This window comes from Borostomias antarcticus (genome assembly GCF_949987555.1).
Source record: "Borostomias antarcticus genome assembly, chromosome: 11".
In the NCBI taxonomy this organism is placed as follows: Eukaryota; Metazoa; Chordata; class Actinopteri; order Stomiiformes; family Stomiidae; genus Borostomias; species Borostomias antarcticus.
Window position 1 is genome coordinate 1,800,364 of NC_140244.1, and position 13,594 is coordinate 1,813,957.

General features: G+C 45.2%; 2 protein-coding genes across 2 annotated transcripts in view; one reads left to right on the forward strand and one right to left on the reverse strand.

The window, feature by feature from the left end:
- rhobtb3 (Rho related BTB domain containing 3) overlaps positions 1-6,105 on the forward strand; it is a gene marked incomplete at its 5' end in the record, with an annotated part of 31,354 nt that extends 25,249 nt beyond the window's left edge. The window contains 4 exons of the mRNA XM_084445706.1: positions 1,741-1,910; positions 4,596-4,762; positions 5,090-5,186; positions 5,971-6,105. Coding sequence (XP_084301832.1) covers positions 1,741-1,910; positions 4,596-4,762; positions 5,090-5,186; positions 5,971-6,089 — 553 coding nt within the window. The 3' untranslated portion in view covers positions 6,090-6,105. The remainder of the gene's footprint in view (positions 1-1,740; positions 1,911-4,595; positions 4,763-5,089; positions 5,187-5,970) is intronic.
- On the reverse strand, positions 5,574-12,352 carry glrx (glutaredoxin (thioltransferase)). The gene is made up of 3 exons (XM_084446361.1): positions 12,104-12,352; positions 10,673-10,799; positions 5,574-6,102 (listed from the first exon to the last, which is right to left on the reverse strand). The coding sequence occupies exons 1-2, from the start codon at positions 12,308-12,310 to the stop codon at positions 10,686-10,688; spliced, it is 321 nt and encodes a 106-aa protein (XP_084302487.1). The 5' UTR covers positions 12,311-12,352; the 3' UTR covers positions 5,574-6,102; positions 10,673-10,685.
- Positions 12,353-13,594: the final 1,242 nt, after the last annotated feature.

A 13,594-nucleotide genomic window follows, 5' to 3' on the forward strand; every position in this document is an offset into this window, starting at 1 on the left:
TATACAGTATACTGTATTGGGTGTAATATACATTATACTGTATTAGGTATAATATACAGTATACTGTATTGGGTGTAATATACATTATACTGTATTGGGTGTAATATACATTATACTGTATTGGGTATAATATACAGTATACTGTATTGGGTATAATATACAGTATACTGTATTGGGTATAATATACATTATACTGTATTGGGTGTAATATACAGTATACTGTATTGGGTATAATATACAGTATACTGTATTGGGTATAATATACATTATACTGTATTGGGTGTAATATACAGTATACTGTATTGGGTGTAATATACAGTATACTGTATTGGGTATAATATACATTATACTGTATTGGGTGTAATATACAGTATACTGTATTGGGTATAATATACAGTATACTGTATTGGGTATAATATATATTATACTGTATTGGGTATAATATACAGTATACGGTACAAGGGGATCTTTTCAATGTTCTTTCAGCAATAAAGCTCAGCAATCCAGACTTGACATTCTCTTAATTGAGGGCTGTCATAGGGGTACGTGACATCATAGGGGTACGTGACATCATAGGGGTACGTGACATCATGTCTGCCATTGGGTGTGATAGCGTTCATGAGTCGTGATGTCATGTTCTATCACAGGTCCATAGTGGTTCTGGAGCTACTGGGTTAATTGAAATGACCCAGACTGACAGTTCAATAACTCGACTGAGACAGAGTTATGATGTGACGAGGTCAGATGATTCAACGCACTCGTCGTTTATTTGAAACAAACTTTATTATAACGACGTTTCGGTCACAAACGTTCATCCGGTTAAAACTACCTGTCTACAAGGATTTGAAGGTGTGCGTAGCCGTTACAGTCAAGGGGGTGCGAGTGGTCAAATCAAACAGGTACTGTAGGTTCAGCATGTAACAATGTAATAACCAATCTCAGGGGATGATAAACGCTCTGTAAGCAGGGTTATAATGAGGTCATCAGGACTATAATGAGGTCATCAGGGCTATAATGAGGTCATCAGGGCTATAATAAGGTCATCAGGGCTATAATAAGGTCATCAGGGCTATAATGAGGTCATCAGGGCTATAATGAGGTCATCAGGGCTATAATAAGGGCATCAGGGCTATAATGAGGTCAGCAGGGCTATAATAAGGTCATCAGGGCTATAATAAGGTCATCGGGGCTATAATAAGGTCATCGGGGCTATAATAAGGTCATCAGGGTTATAATAAGGTCATCAGGGCTATAATAAGGGCATCAGGGTTATAATAAGGTCATCAGGGCTATAATGAGGTCATCAGGGCTATAATGAGGTCATCAGGGCTATAATGAGGTCATCAGGGCGTTTTGCATCTATGAAGAGGAGGGTAAGGGAATTGTTATTGGCAGAGTTACCAATCATTCTACTCAAGTCTAAAGTTATCTAAATCCTTCCTCCTCTTCTTCTATGTGTGTGCGTGCGTGCGCGTATGCGTGAGTGTGTATGTGTGTGTGTATGTGTGTGTGTGTGTGTGTGTATGCGTGTATGTGTGTGCATGCGTGTGCGTGTGTGTGTGTGCGTGTATGTGTGTGCATGCGTGTATGTGTGTGCGTGTGTGTGTGTGCGTGTATGTGTGTGCGTGCGTGTATGTGTGTGCATGCGTGTGCGTGTGTGTGTGTGCGTGTATGTGTGTGCGTGCGTGCGTGCGTGTATGCGTGAGTGTGTGTGTGTGTGTGTGTGTACCTTCCAGGGAGTGTCTTACCGGCTCACAGGGCGGTGCTGGTGGCGCGCTGTGACGTCATGGCGGCCATGTTCAGTGGGAAGTACGCGGAGGCGAGGAGTCGAGTGGTCCCCATCCACGGAGTCTCCTCAGACACCTTCCTCTCCTTCCTGGAGTACCTCTACACTGACACCTGCTGTCCGGGTGGGTGCACTGCAACAACACAAAAACACACTGCAGTCAGCACTTAACTAAGACTAAGACTAAGTTCCACTGATTGTCACACACGTGAGTGTGTGAAATTTGTTCTCCGCATTTGACCCATCATCCCCTGGGGGAGCGGTGAGCAGCAGCGGTGCCGCGCTCGGGAATCATTTGGAGATGTAGCCCCCCAATTCCAACCCTTGATGCTGAGTGCCAAGCAGGGAGGCAATGGGTCCCATTTTTCTAGTCTTTGGTATGACCCGGCCAGGGATCGAACCCACAACCTCCCAGTCTCTGGGCGGACACTCTACCACTAGGCAACAGAGCTGGTAACACCTTGCAGACACAGGTCAACGTTTGGCAAATTATAAGGCCAAACAAGAATTATCAAATTCTTGAGGTGGGGAAAAAGTAGATGAGTCATATGCAGACCTGAATCAAATACTTTGATGTGTTTCACGTAGTACAGTATACCTTCTAGGTATTTGGATACCTAAAGTACCTTCAAGTATTTGAACTACATCTTTTTTTCCCCTGGTCTATTCCCCCTCTACAATGCCCCATGTGTGAATATAATTGGCTCCTGTCCTAGACTGCAGAAACGAGATCTGATCCTAAATCAGCCTTCCAGGCCAGAAGAGAATAAGTGGATCTTCTCCGCTGATCGCTGTCTAAAACCATACAGCAGACAAAGCCCCTCGAGCGAAGCCAAGGGGCCGGATTTAGATTCAATGAAATGAGATTTAACACCTGCCAAAAACCTGCAGGTGCACCTCTCAGGCCATCTGAGGTTGCGCTACATGCTGGTTTTTTGGAGGACTTTTATTTTCCTCTTTGGTTTTTTGAGGACTTTTATTTTCCTCTTTGGTTTTTGGAGGACTTTTATTTTCCTCTTTGGTTTTTGGAGGACTTTTATTTTCCTCTTTGTTTTGGGGAGTTGGGTTACTAAGCAGAGGTTGCTGGAGTGAAGCCCGTTCCTCTGTAGCGACGGCTGCCGGGGTGGTTGGGGGAACAGCCGTGTCCTCACACGGGGTCACAAGGACGCCCAAGAGGCTTTAGGGAAGCGAGGAAATGAAATACTTTCAATATCTCTGTAGATTGGCGCCGTTGTCCTCAGGGTGAGTTAGTTTGTAATACGATACTCAACTCTTTAGATGGTTTGGGTTGGTTGGATTCGGTTGTTGCGAGCAGCCTTTTTATTGGGGAGGGGCAAAATATCAGACCGCCTGACCAGTAAGTGTCTTTTGCCGGCACGTTCCGTATTCTTCAAGTTGTGATCCGTACGTTTGATTTAAACAGGGGCAGCGGACTGGGTTGTGCGGTAGTGTGTGTAGTACTTGTTCTACGTGCTGTTGCGTATTTCAGTCGGGCCAGTTTGACCAGAATGTTCCGTTATATGGAGTGAGCCCGGGGTCCTCGGCGCTGGGGTCAAGGTTGAAACGGAACGCTGGAAAAAAACAAACAACAAACAGAGGATGAGAAACTGTTTCCCCTTTTGCCCGTGGGGGCGGGGGGAGGGGAGGGCGTCGTTTACAGGAAGGGATTTTGATCGACAGCGAGCGCTCGCTTCACAGGGATGGGAGGGTTCATGGGTAATTTGAGTGGACACTGTGACACGCTGGCAGAGTGTGATTGATGGCGGGTGGATTTGTTTTCCGAGGGGCGTGGGAGAGTTTGTGTGTGTGTGTGTGTGTGTGTGTGTGTGTGTGATGCTTCGGTGGGTAGGTCTGACAGCTTTGTGTGCTAACGGGAGAATTTGTACAGCTCACCTGTATTGTCCCCCAGGGGGGGGCTGATCGTTTGCTTCTGTCTGGAAGATGGGGTGGATCTATGTTCATCCCCCCCTTTGCTCTCTGTAAAGCGTATTGTGTTGCCTCTGTGTATAAAATGCACTATACAGTTTGATTTGATTTAATGCAGAATTATTGATCGCATCTTCAATACAGCCGGCAACAGTGTATGTGTGTGTGTGTGTGTGTGTGTGATAAGATGGATGGGATGGGACAGATGCTTCATCATGATGCTGTAATAGACACCAAGTTATTTTTTTATGTTTAAGAACCATGTGTGTATAACACTGTGAACTGTGTGTGTGTGTGAGAGAGAGAATGAGGATAGTGTATGTAATCTGACTGTGTTGTGTGTGTGTGTGTGTGTGAATGAGGATGGTGTATGTAATCTGACAGTGTATTGTGTGTGTGAGAACGAGGATAGCGAATGTAATCTCAGTGTCGTGTGTGTGCGTGTGTGAACGAGGATAGCGTATATAATCTCACAGCGTGTGTGTGTGTGTGTGTGTGTGTGTGAACGAGGACAGCGTATATAATCTAACCGTGTGTGTGTGTGTGTGTGTGTGAATGAGGACAGCGTATATAATCTAACCGTGTGTGTGTGTGAACGAGGACACCGTATATAATCTAACCGTGTGTGTGTGTGTGTGTGTGTGAACTAGGATAGCGTATATAATCTAACCGTGTGTGTGTGTGTGTGAACGAGGACAGCGTATATAATCTAACCGTGTGTGTGTGTGTGTGTGTGAACGAGGACAGCGTATATAATCTAACCGTGTGTGTGTGTGTGTGAACGAGGACAGCGTATATAATCTAACCGTGTGTGTGTGTGTGTGTGTGTGTGAACGAGGACAGCGTATATACTCTAACCGTGTGTGTGTGTGTGTGTGTCCAGCCAGTGTGTTGCAGGCCATGGCGGTGCTGGTCTGTGCAGAGATGTACCAGGTGAAGCGTCTGCAGCACCTGTGTGAGGTGTGCGTCTGCGCCTACCTACAGAGCATGCCCAGTAGAGAGCTGGCGTCCACGGGCATCAGCGTGGTCCGCCTCCTCCGCAGGGCAAAGGTCAGCGCGTGTCGTCTCACTCCGTACACTTATCGGATATTGTCGCAGAATGTATTAACCTTATCCAATGTCAATTTTCCTGATCTCGTTCGTGTCCAGTAAGAAGACGCCTACAATCAGCATGAAGGGGGGGACATCATTTGTCACTGTTGAATTAATGCTCCAAGGGACAGAGGACAACGGGGTTAGAATTAAATACTTTGGCGGGCTCATTCATTCTCTTCTCCCCTCCCTCTCTCTCTCTCTCTCCCTCCCTCCCTCTCTCTCTCTCTCCCTCCCTCTCTCTCTCTCCCTCCCTCCCTCTCTCTCATTCTCTCTCTCTTCCAGTGTCACAATGCAGAGCAGTTGTATGTCTGGCTCCTCCACTTCATTGCCAATAACTACCTGATCTTCAGCCACAAGCCCGACTTCCTAGAACTCTCCGGTGAGAAGCGACGCCTTGAAAGTCTCTTTTTCATTTGGTCAGAAAAAGACACAATTAAGTTTTTTTGTTTTAGCTCATAATATCTGCTGTTAAGCAGATGTTATATAATGTCCTTATTATAACAGCACGTGTGATGAAATTAACCTAAATTGTGCTATCAAATATGTTGATGAGAGCCTTACATCTGCAAAATATCTGATAACCACAATTCAGGTTCATCTCATAACTGTTAAGAAAGCTATAACAGATTATTAATGTAATTAAGGAGAGAAAACAGCTTTATTGGGCAGTCATGACTCATGACTGGTTCATGTGAACATGAATGACGGAGCACGACGGCAGGTTTAGTAAGCGTGTTAAGCATGTTTTATTTTCACGTTTCTCACACACAAGTGCATATTTAAGGTGGACGGCTCTGTAAGGGCACATTGAAACACATCAACCATAACACAGTACAGGACAGTTACGGGCTCCCAGTGGGGAACGGCTCTATCAGCTGAGCGTGCCGGCAGCGTGGGCGTGTTTGTTTTGGCAGAAGCGACAAGAGAGACATGGTTGTGTGTGTGTGTGTGTGTGTGTTTTATACATGGGGGGTGGGGGGGGCATTGCTGTGGCTATAATGTATCTGTATGTGTGTGTGTTTTATACATGGGGGGCGGGGCATCAGTATCTGTATGAAACGGGTTATGGTTTGTGGAAAGCCACGCCCCTCGCCGATGAGAGACCAGCCGCAGCTAAAACATCCGTGTTGGTTTCCCTTTTCCCTCGTGTTCCGGGGGGTCAGAGGAGGAGCGGGAGCAGGTGGAGAGACTCCGCTGGCCGTCCAGGGGATACCTACAGGAGCTCAGCGAGTACCAGCAGCGGCGCCGCAAACTCCGCAAGTCCCGCTGTTCGGTCATGTGACCCCCGCCACTTCCTGGGAAAAGAGGGGTGGGGTAGGGCGGGTCGGGGTGGGGTGAGGGGTCGACAAGGGGTCGTGGGTCGGCAGGAGACAAGACCCAGACAACAAGGGGAGGTGGAGGAGGGTTGGAGAAAGAGAGACGTTGTTATTGGCAGTTTGACTCAGATGGGGTGGAGGACGGGGGGGGATATTCAGAGGACACCCGGAGGGTCAGAGTGGAAAGGTCACCCCCGTGTGTTGATGGGACGACGGGACAAGGATGATGTCGACAAGCAGTGCCCCCCCCCCCCCCCCCGCTCAATTGATGGCACATCTTTGGTCAAATGACTGTTAAATAATGAGGAATAGAGAAAGACTTTGAACCAAGGACACTAATAAATGAGTATTTCACACTGAAAAGGAAGCGAACGTATTTGCCTTTTTGGAGGACTGTAGTACTTCAATCGCAGATACAAAATGGCGGATGTCAATGGTTAATAATAACACCAGTTTAGGTTACAGATTTGCAGTCTCTGTGACCAACGACTGTGTGTCAATGGAGTATAATGGTGTCTAGACTGAGGTCGTCTGTGAATAGGAGCTGACATTTTCAAACTGGAAAAGTGCTCCGACCAGCGCAGGTGTTGAGGAATGTTCAGCTGAACGAGGCTGAAAACCTTTCGGAGAACATTTTTGTCTCATGAACGTAACCTCACAAGTGTGTCTGCTGGGGATGTGTGTGTGTTTTATCCATGCTGGACACAGGATTGCTCAATCCCTGAATCAACCGCTAGCCGATACATAGTGATGGATACCCGCTGCATCCAATCCCGCTGTTACCAATCCTGTCATAACTTACTAGTCCTGTCATAGCTGTTACCAATCCTGTCATAACTGTTACTAGTCCTGTCATAACTGTTACTAGTCCTGTCATAACTGTTACTAGTCCTGTCATAGCTGTTACTAGTCCTGTCATAACTGTTACCATTCCTCTCATAGCTGTTACCAATCCTGTCATAGCTGTTACCAATCTTGTCATAGCTGTTACGCAATCCTGTCATAGCTTAGTGATTTTCCAAGGAGGGGAGGAAGGTGGGATGTATTTTTGAGGAATTAAAACTTCTATCTACTCAACCAGGGGGCGACATGGAGTTTTAGCTTTCTTTCAACAGGGAGTGAGGAAAGAGGGGGGGGGGGGTAGGCCATGGCCTGGCGCCAGGGACATATGTGCCTGCAAAATGTCTCCATCTGCTGGACACAGGCTAGAGGAGCAACAGGTAAAGACCAACACAGAGGGCAATCTGGCACATATGGGGGGTGAATAGTTTTGGGAGGGGGGGGGGGGATTTAGTTTAGGTTCAGTATACGTGGAATGTTAACCCTTCACTGTCCTTGATTTTGAGTTGCTGCAGTGTTAAGAAATCCCATGATGCCACAGTAAACCCCCCAGGTTGAGGGAAGCCCTTCTGTGTCACCCCTTCTGTGTCACCCCTTCTGTGTCACCCCTACCTCTCTGCTAACCAGCACACACCCACCAGCTTGTCACAGGGGCTATAGGTTGATTTGAGGACTGCGTCATACTGAATATATAGTGGTCTTAACTGGGTCAGTTTGCAACGATAAAACCCTTAATAGTTACATTAGGGTATGTGCAGACAAAAAAAACGCACAAAAAAAACAAACTCGCTACACAACATTCTTTCATGGGGAACATGTCTTTAATCTGTTCATTGAAACGTTAGCCAAACAATGCCTCTGGTTGAAAACAACTTTAAATCTGTATTTTTTTGGGTTGCAATAAGATTAGCATTTGACGGTGCTGCCACTAATTTTGTTTCGTTTTTTGTTTTTATTTTTGAACGTTTGGAGTAGAGACAACATGGTTACTCTTTTATTTTACAGTCCAACTATTCGCCTGGTACTCCCATAGAAACTAAATGGGGAAAAAGGGTAACAACTTAATGATTAATAGTATAATTAACGATGATTTTTTGACCATTGTTAAGCCACACACTGTCCATGATGTGATATGGATTCATGCACAATCTACCATTGTACTGTATGAGTGACTTTCTGCCAAACGGGCGTTAACAACAACAGAAATCTAATCGGCTGAGAAAAGACAGTTCGTCCAAATGTCTGCCCTCCTGAATCTTGCAAAGCTTGACAATGAAAAACATTACTGGATTGGAACGATATGGCTGTTGATGTCTACGCACAGGAAGTCACCTCAGGGTTTGTGGTGATGTCATCTTGCCGAGACTACTGCGACGATGATGTCATGATGTCAGAATAGCAGCTAAACCAGGAGTGTCAAATAAAGTGCTGCCCATTACTGCATATGCACCCAGCATGTGGGGTATAGGGTTTGGGCCTCAGAGCAATTGGGTGAGGCTTGTATGTACAGTGATAGTTGTAACCTTTGATTCACTCTGCATAAAAAAAAACCCATTTTAGACAGATATGTTCACATGGTGCTTCATTAGAGTTATGCATCTGCTGTCTCTGTCTGCTCATCTCAGTGTATGTGTCCATATATATAGATGAGTGCTTATGTGGGTTGTTTGTGTGGAATGTGAGCTGTTTGTGAGGGAAAAATATTAGATTGATGCAGACAACAGTGCTAAAATGGCCTTCAGTGTGAGCGTGTGTATTGAATGAATGTATTTGACTGAGTATATAACTACATACCACAAACATACAGGACCACCACAGCCATCTTGGATTTGACCAGCCTGTTCACTTTCTATCTCTGCCATTCAAACACTGTTTCAATGTAGGTGGCGCCTCAAGTAAGGAGAGGATGCATAGGAATGAATGATGCTCAATTAATGAAGCTCAATGCTAGAAAATCACTGTTTTAAGTGATTTTGTTTTTGTTTTTTTGCGTCAGCTGCTTTGCACAAGTCTCTGCATACTTCTCTCCATGCGCCCTCTAGTGGTGAGATATATCAACGGCGATTCCGGTGGGTTGACTGTATAGGTTAACGCTGGGAATGTTTTTTGTGACAATGTATAGCCTACATTATGTGCACACACAACCCTATGGACACAGGTGTGTACACGCGTCTCATCTCTCACCAGGTAGAATACAGTCGCCCAAGCTGGTGTTCTGAGGGCATATCAATGGGTCAAAATTGAAAGAGTGACAGGTCATAGCAGCAAATAAGAGACGCCGACCCAGGTTAGATGGGCGGGGCATATCTGATCGCGAAAGTCATTACTGATTGGTGTCGCCAGATTCCGGCGCTACCAATGAATTGCCAGGATTTGAACACCTGCTTTTTGCATGAAGTCCCAGACCCATAGAGATCTGCAGCATGCAATAACATGGTTAGCGTAGCTTAAATAGTGTCAGTGAAAGAACTCTCATGCGTCTGGCGTTGAGACTACAAAGCTACATACTGTACCCTAGTTCAGACCAGCCAGCCACACACTAATATCATATTGCTACAGGAATCCTCTGTTCTACCTTAGTTTAATATGCCACCATTTTGAATACCTAGTCAGCGATATGACATCTCTTTCCTGTTTTATGTTTTGGTTAATCTCTGGTTATCAACAGTTACAGTCAACTTGGGCCACTTCCAGCCTTTCATTAAAATTAATTTATACCGGGAAGGAAGATATGGCCAACCTGAAGTCTTTGTTCAAGGCTACCGTCTTCGTAGTCCTTGATCCTTTTCAAAAGATGTTTCATGCTCACCGGGTAAGGCGCGTCCCATATGAAGGCTAGTCCTTCGCGCGGCGGACCCGGGTTCGATTCCCGGCTCGGGTCCTGTGCCGCATGTCCTCCCCCCTCTCTCTCTCTCCCACGTTTCCTGTCTCTCTCAAACTGTCCTGTCCCATTAAAGATGAAAAGCCCTAAAAAAATATCTTTAAAAAATAATCACTGCTCTCCTAACCACTCCCATGTGTGTGTGTGTGTGTGTGTGTGTGTGTGTGTGTAGTGTTTTGAGTGTGTGTAGTGTTTTGAGTGTGTGTAGTGTTTTGAATGTAACCCACTCCCATGTGTGTGTGTGTAGTGTTTTGAGTGTAACCCACTCCCGTGTGTGTGTGTAGTGTTTTGAGTGTAACCCACTCCCATGTGTGTGTGTGTGTAGTGTTTTGAGTGTAACCCACTCCCATGTGTGTGTGTGTGTAGCGTTTTGAGTGTAACCCACTCCCATGTGTGTGTGTGTGTAGTGTTTTGAGTGTAACCCACTCCCATGTGTGTGTGTGTGTAGTGTTTTGAGTGTAACCCACTCCCATGTGTGTGTGTGTAGTGTTTTGAGTGTAACCCACTCCCGTGTGTGTGTGTGTAGTGTTTTGAGTGTAACCCACTCCCATGTGTGTGTGTGTGTGTAGTGTTTTGAGTGTAACCCACTCCCATGTGTGTGTGTGTGTAGTGTTTTGAGTGTAACCCACTCCCATGTGTGTGTGTGTAGTGTTTTGAGTGTAACCCACTCCCATGTGTGTGTGTGTAGTGTTTTGAGTGTAACCCACTCCCATGTGTGTGTGTGTAGTGTTTTGAGTGTAACCCACTCCCATGTGTGTGTGTGTGTGTAGTGTTTTGAGTGTAACCCACTCCCATGTGTGTGTGTGTAGTGTTTTGAGTGTAACCCACCTGTGTCATTGTGTCACTGAAGCACGCCGATGGACTCCAGCATTCCCTTCAGTTTACCACTCTTGTCCAACGCCGCCACGTCGCTGCCCCCTCCCACACACTCGTCGCCAATGAAGACCCGTGGCACCTACACACACACACACATACACACACACACACACACAGAAACAGAGAGCTGTTGCAGTATTTTTTTTACCAGTGGTCAGTTGGACTATTCATGGGTTTCAAATGTAGTCCTAGACCTGCCATGTTGGGGACTAACACAGGTGTTTCAAACGAATGAATTAGTTCTACTGCATAGGATTCTATGCAGTAGAGCCAATCAGATAAATGGAAACACCTGTGTTGGACCCCAATACGGCAGGTCTAGGACTACATTTGAAACCCATGAATTGATAAGACTATTCTCAACTCAATGATGCCACCTAGTGCAGTTTTATTTCCTCAATGAACTCAATAACAGGCTGAAGATTTTCTTTCTGTACATGGTGAATCTGAAGTAAACAGGCTTTAGATATTAGAGAGACGATTCAATTATAACTTAACAGTACAGGTCCGTTTTGTTTATTGGTCCTCCTACAACTAACACAACCCAAAGGTTCCTAGTCCTTCATGGGACTACAAAGAGCAATACATTTTCTGACGTAATTGACCACGTGGAACGACATTTAAATTATTCAGATATCCAATTAATCAAACAGACATATCCATGAGTACGTCGAGTTCATTCAAGGATAGGTATTTAATTCATACTTAAGCATAATGAATGTTCATAAATGACAGGGGACATGACCTAGTTGATTGCTGAGTCATGTGGTGCTAGCTAGTTAGCTGTAGCATCAAACCTCCCATTTCCACGTTGCCAGAATGAATGCTTTGCCTTTGTTCTCAGAAGCGTGAGCTAAGGGTGCGTTCGTTTATAACTGGGAGGTGCAAATTGCGACTTGCTACTAGGAATGATTAAATAAAACACCGCATGAACTCGCACTTCCTCGTCGCAAATTGGGATATGTTTCTCAGCCCCCAGTTGCTCGAATGCACTAGATATAACTAGGTAACTGTGATATAATGGTATATAGATATAACTAGGTAACTGATATAATGGTACATAGATATAACCAGGTAACTGTGATATAATGGTATATAGATATAACTAGGTAACTGTGATATAAGGGTATATAGATATAACTAGGTAACTGTGATATAAGGGTATATAGATATAACTAGGTAACTGTGATATAATGGTATATAGATATAACTAGGTAACTGTGATATAATGGTATATAGATATAACTAGGTAACTGTGATATAATGGTATATAGCTGAATGCACACAGGTCGGAGGTGGGTATTTTGCCACTTGCGACTTGCCACCTCCGACCACAAACGAACGCACCATAATGCCCTACTGAATGGATACAGTCTCACTCACCGTCCGTCCTCCGGTGATTTCCAGGAAGTAGTCTTGCAAGCTGCCCATGTCGCTCCGTCCACTTATATCAATGAATTCTAAATGTCCCGCTTTGAATTTGTACTTTGAGAAAACCTCTTTAGCCACCACGCAATACGGGCACGACGGCTTTATAAACAACACTACTTTATCCGCCTTAATTTTGGTTTCCACAAATTCCTGGGCCATCTTTATTCTTTTCTTTGAAAATGCTCAAGGCTTGTAGTAGTAGGCCAAGTGAATGAGAAGACAATTTCCGTATTGTCACAATCTCGTTCTCGGAAGAGGCGTGGTTTCACTTTAAAGCACAGCTGTTTTACCGCAGGACTCGTTTCTACAGACAGAGACAAGCGCGCGCACACACACACACAGAGAGACAAGCGCGCGCACACACACACACACACACACACACACACACACACACACACAGAGACAAGCGCGCGCACACACACACAGAGAGACAAGCGCGCGCACACACACACACACACACGCGCGCGCGCTCGCTACACGATCCCATAGAACCTTTGGTCCTAATAGATGAGCACGGACTAAATGACATGTTCAAGCCCGTTATCATGTATTAATATGATGACCTCCGCCCAGCGCATTTGAACTCCTAGGGCAGAGGGTAGTAATGTTTTCATGGCGTGCGAGTCTGGAGTGAGTGAGTGATTCTGTTAGTAGGCTAAGAAGGATTAAACAAAAACTACCAAACCAGTTTTCATGAAACTCCGTGGAGGGCTGTAGCATGGGCCAAGGAAGAACCCATTACATTTTGGCGCAGATCCAAATCACGGGGTGGATCCACGAATTAAAACAAAACTTTGAGTGAAGCCAGCTTCCCATGTGGGGGCGCTAGAGACGCGGGGTTTGGACTGGGGCGTGTGGGGAGAGAGCCCGGAATGCATTGAACTGCCCCCCGCTAGCAGCGACCTGAGGGGGGCGCTACAGAGCCGCCCAAACATGGCCACCCATTCACCTCCATTCATTTTTTGGCCTTTAGGTCATTGCTCTCTGAGTGCCATTTCTAGTTGAGATGCATCAATCCCAGTTTACCTATGAAGCAAAATTCAAAGTTCAGTATATGTGCTTATGGGACAGAGACCTGCCAAGAAACCACACGGATCCTCTGAAATCTTCTAAAATGGGGGTTTAAAAAAAACAACAAAAAACAACAACAGAGGAGCAGCTGCTATCGCTTATGAACTACAGAGATGCCAGCTGCTCCGATCAGATAACAGACAAGACATTTTTTTCCCATACCCTAATGGCCTTGTAAACAGGCCATCTCCAAATCACACTCACAATAGACTATATATATATATATATATATTCATAATGACAAAGCAATTTTCTGAAGTTCAAGTCTAGTAAGGGCAGACAAACATTAGTTTACCTCATTTTTGAACGTGATTTAATATGCTAGCAAAAATATTAGGTTTTATGCTTTGCGGGGTCAGAAGATGACATGTA

What these genes read in the sequence shown, in the direction of transcription:
- glrx (XM_084446361.1), bottom strand. Translation starts at nt 12,310, where the DNA reads ATGGCCCAGGAATTTGTGGAAACCAAAATTAAGGCGGATAAAGTAGTG. An exon ending in AAATCACCGGAGGACGGACG is followed by an intron (nt 10,800 to 12,103) that starts GTGAGTGAGACT and finishes GTGTGTGTGTAG; the next exon opens with GTGCCACGGGTCTTCATTGG.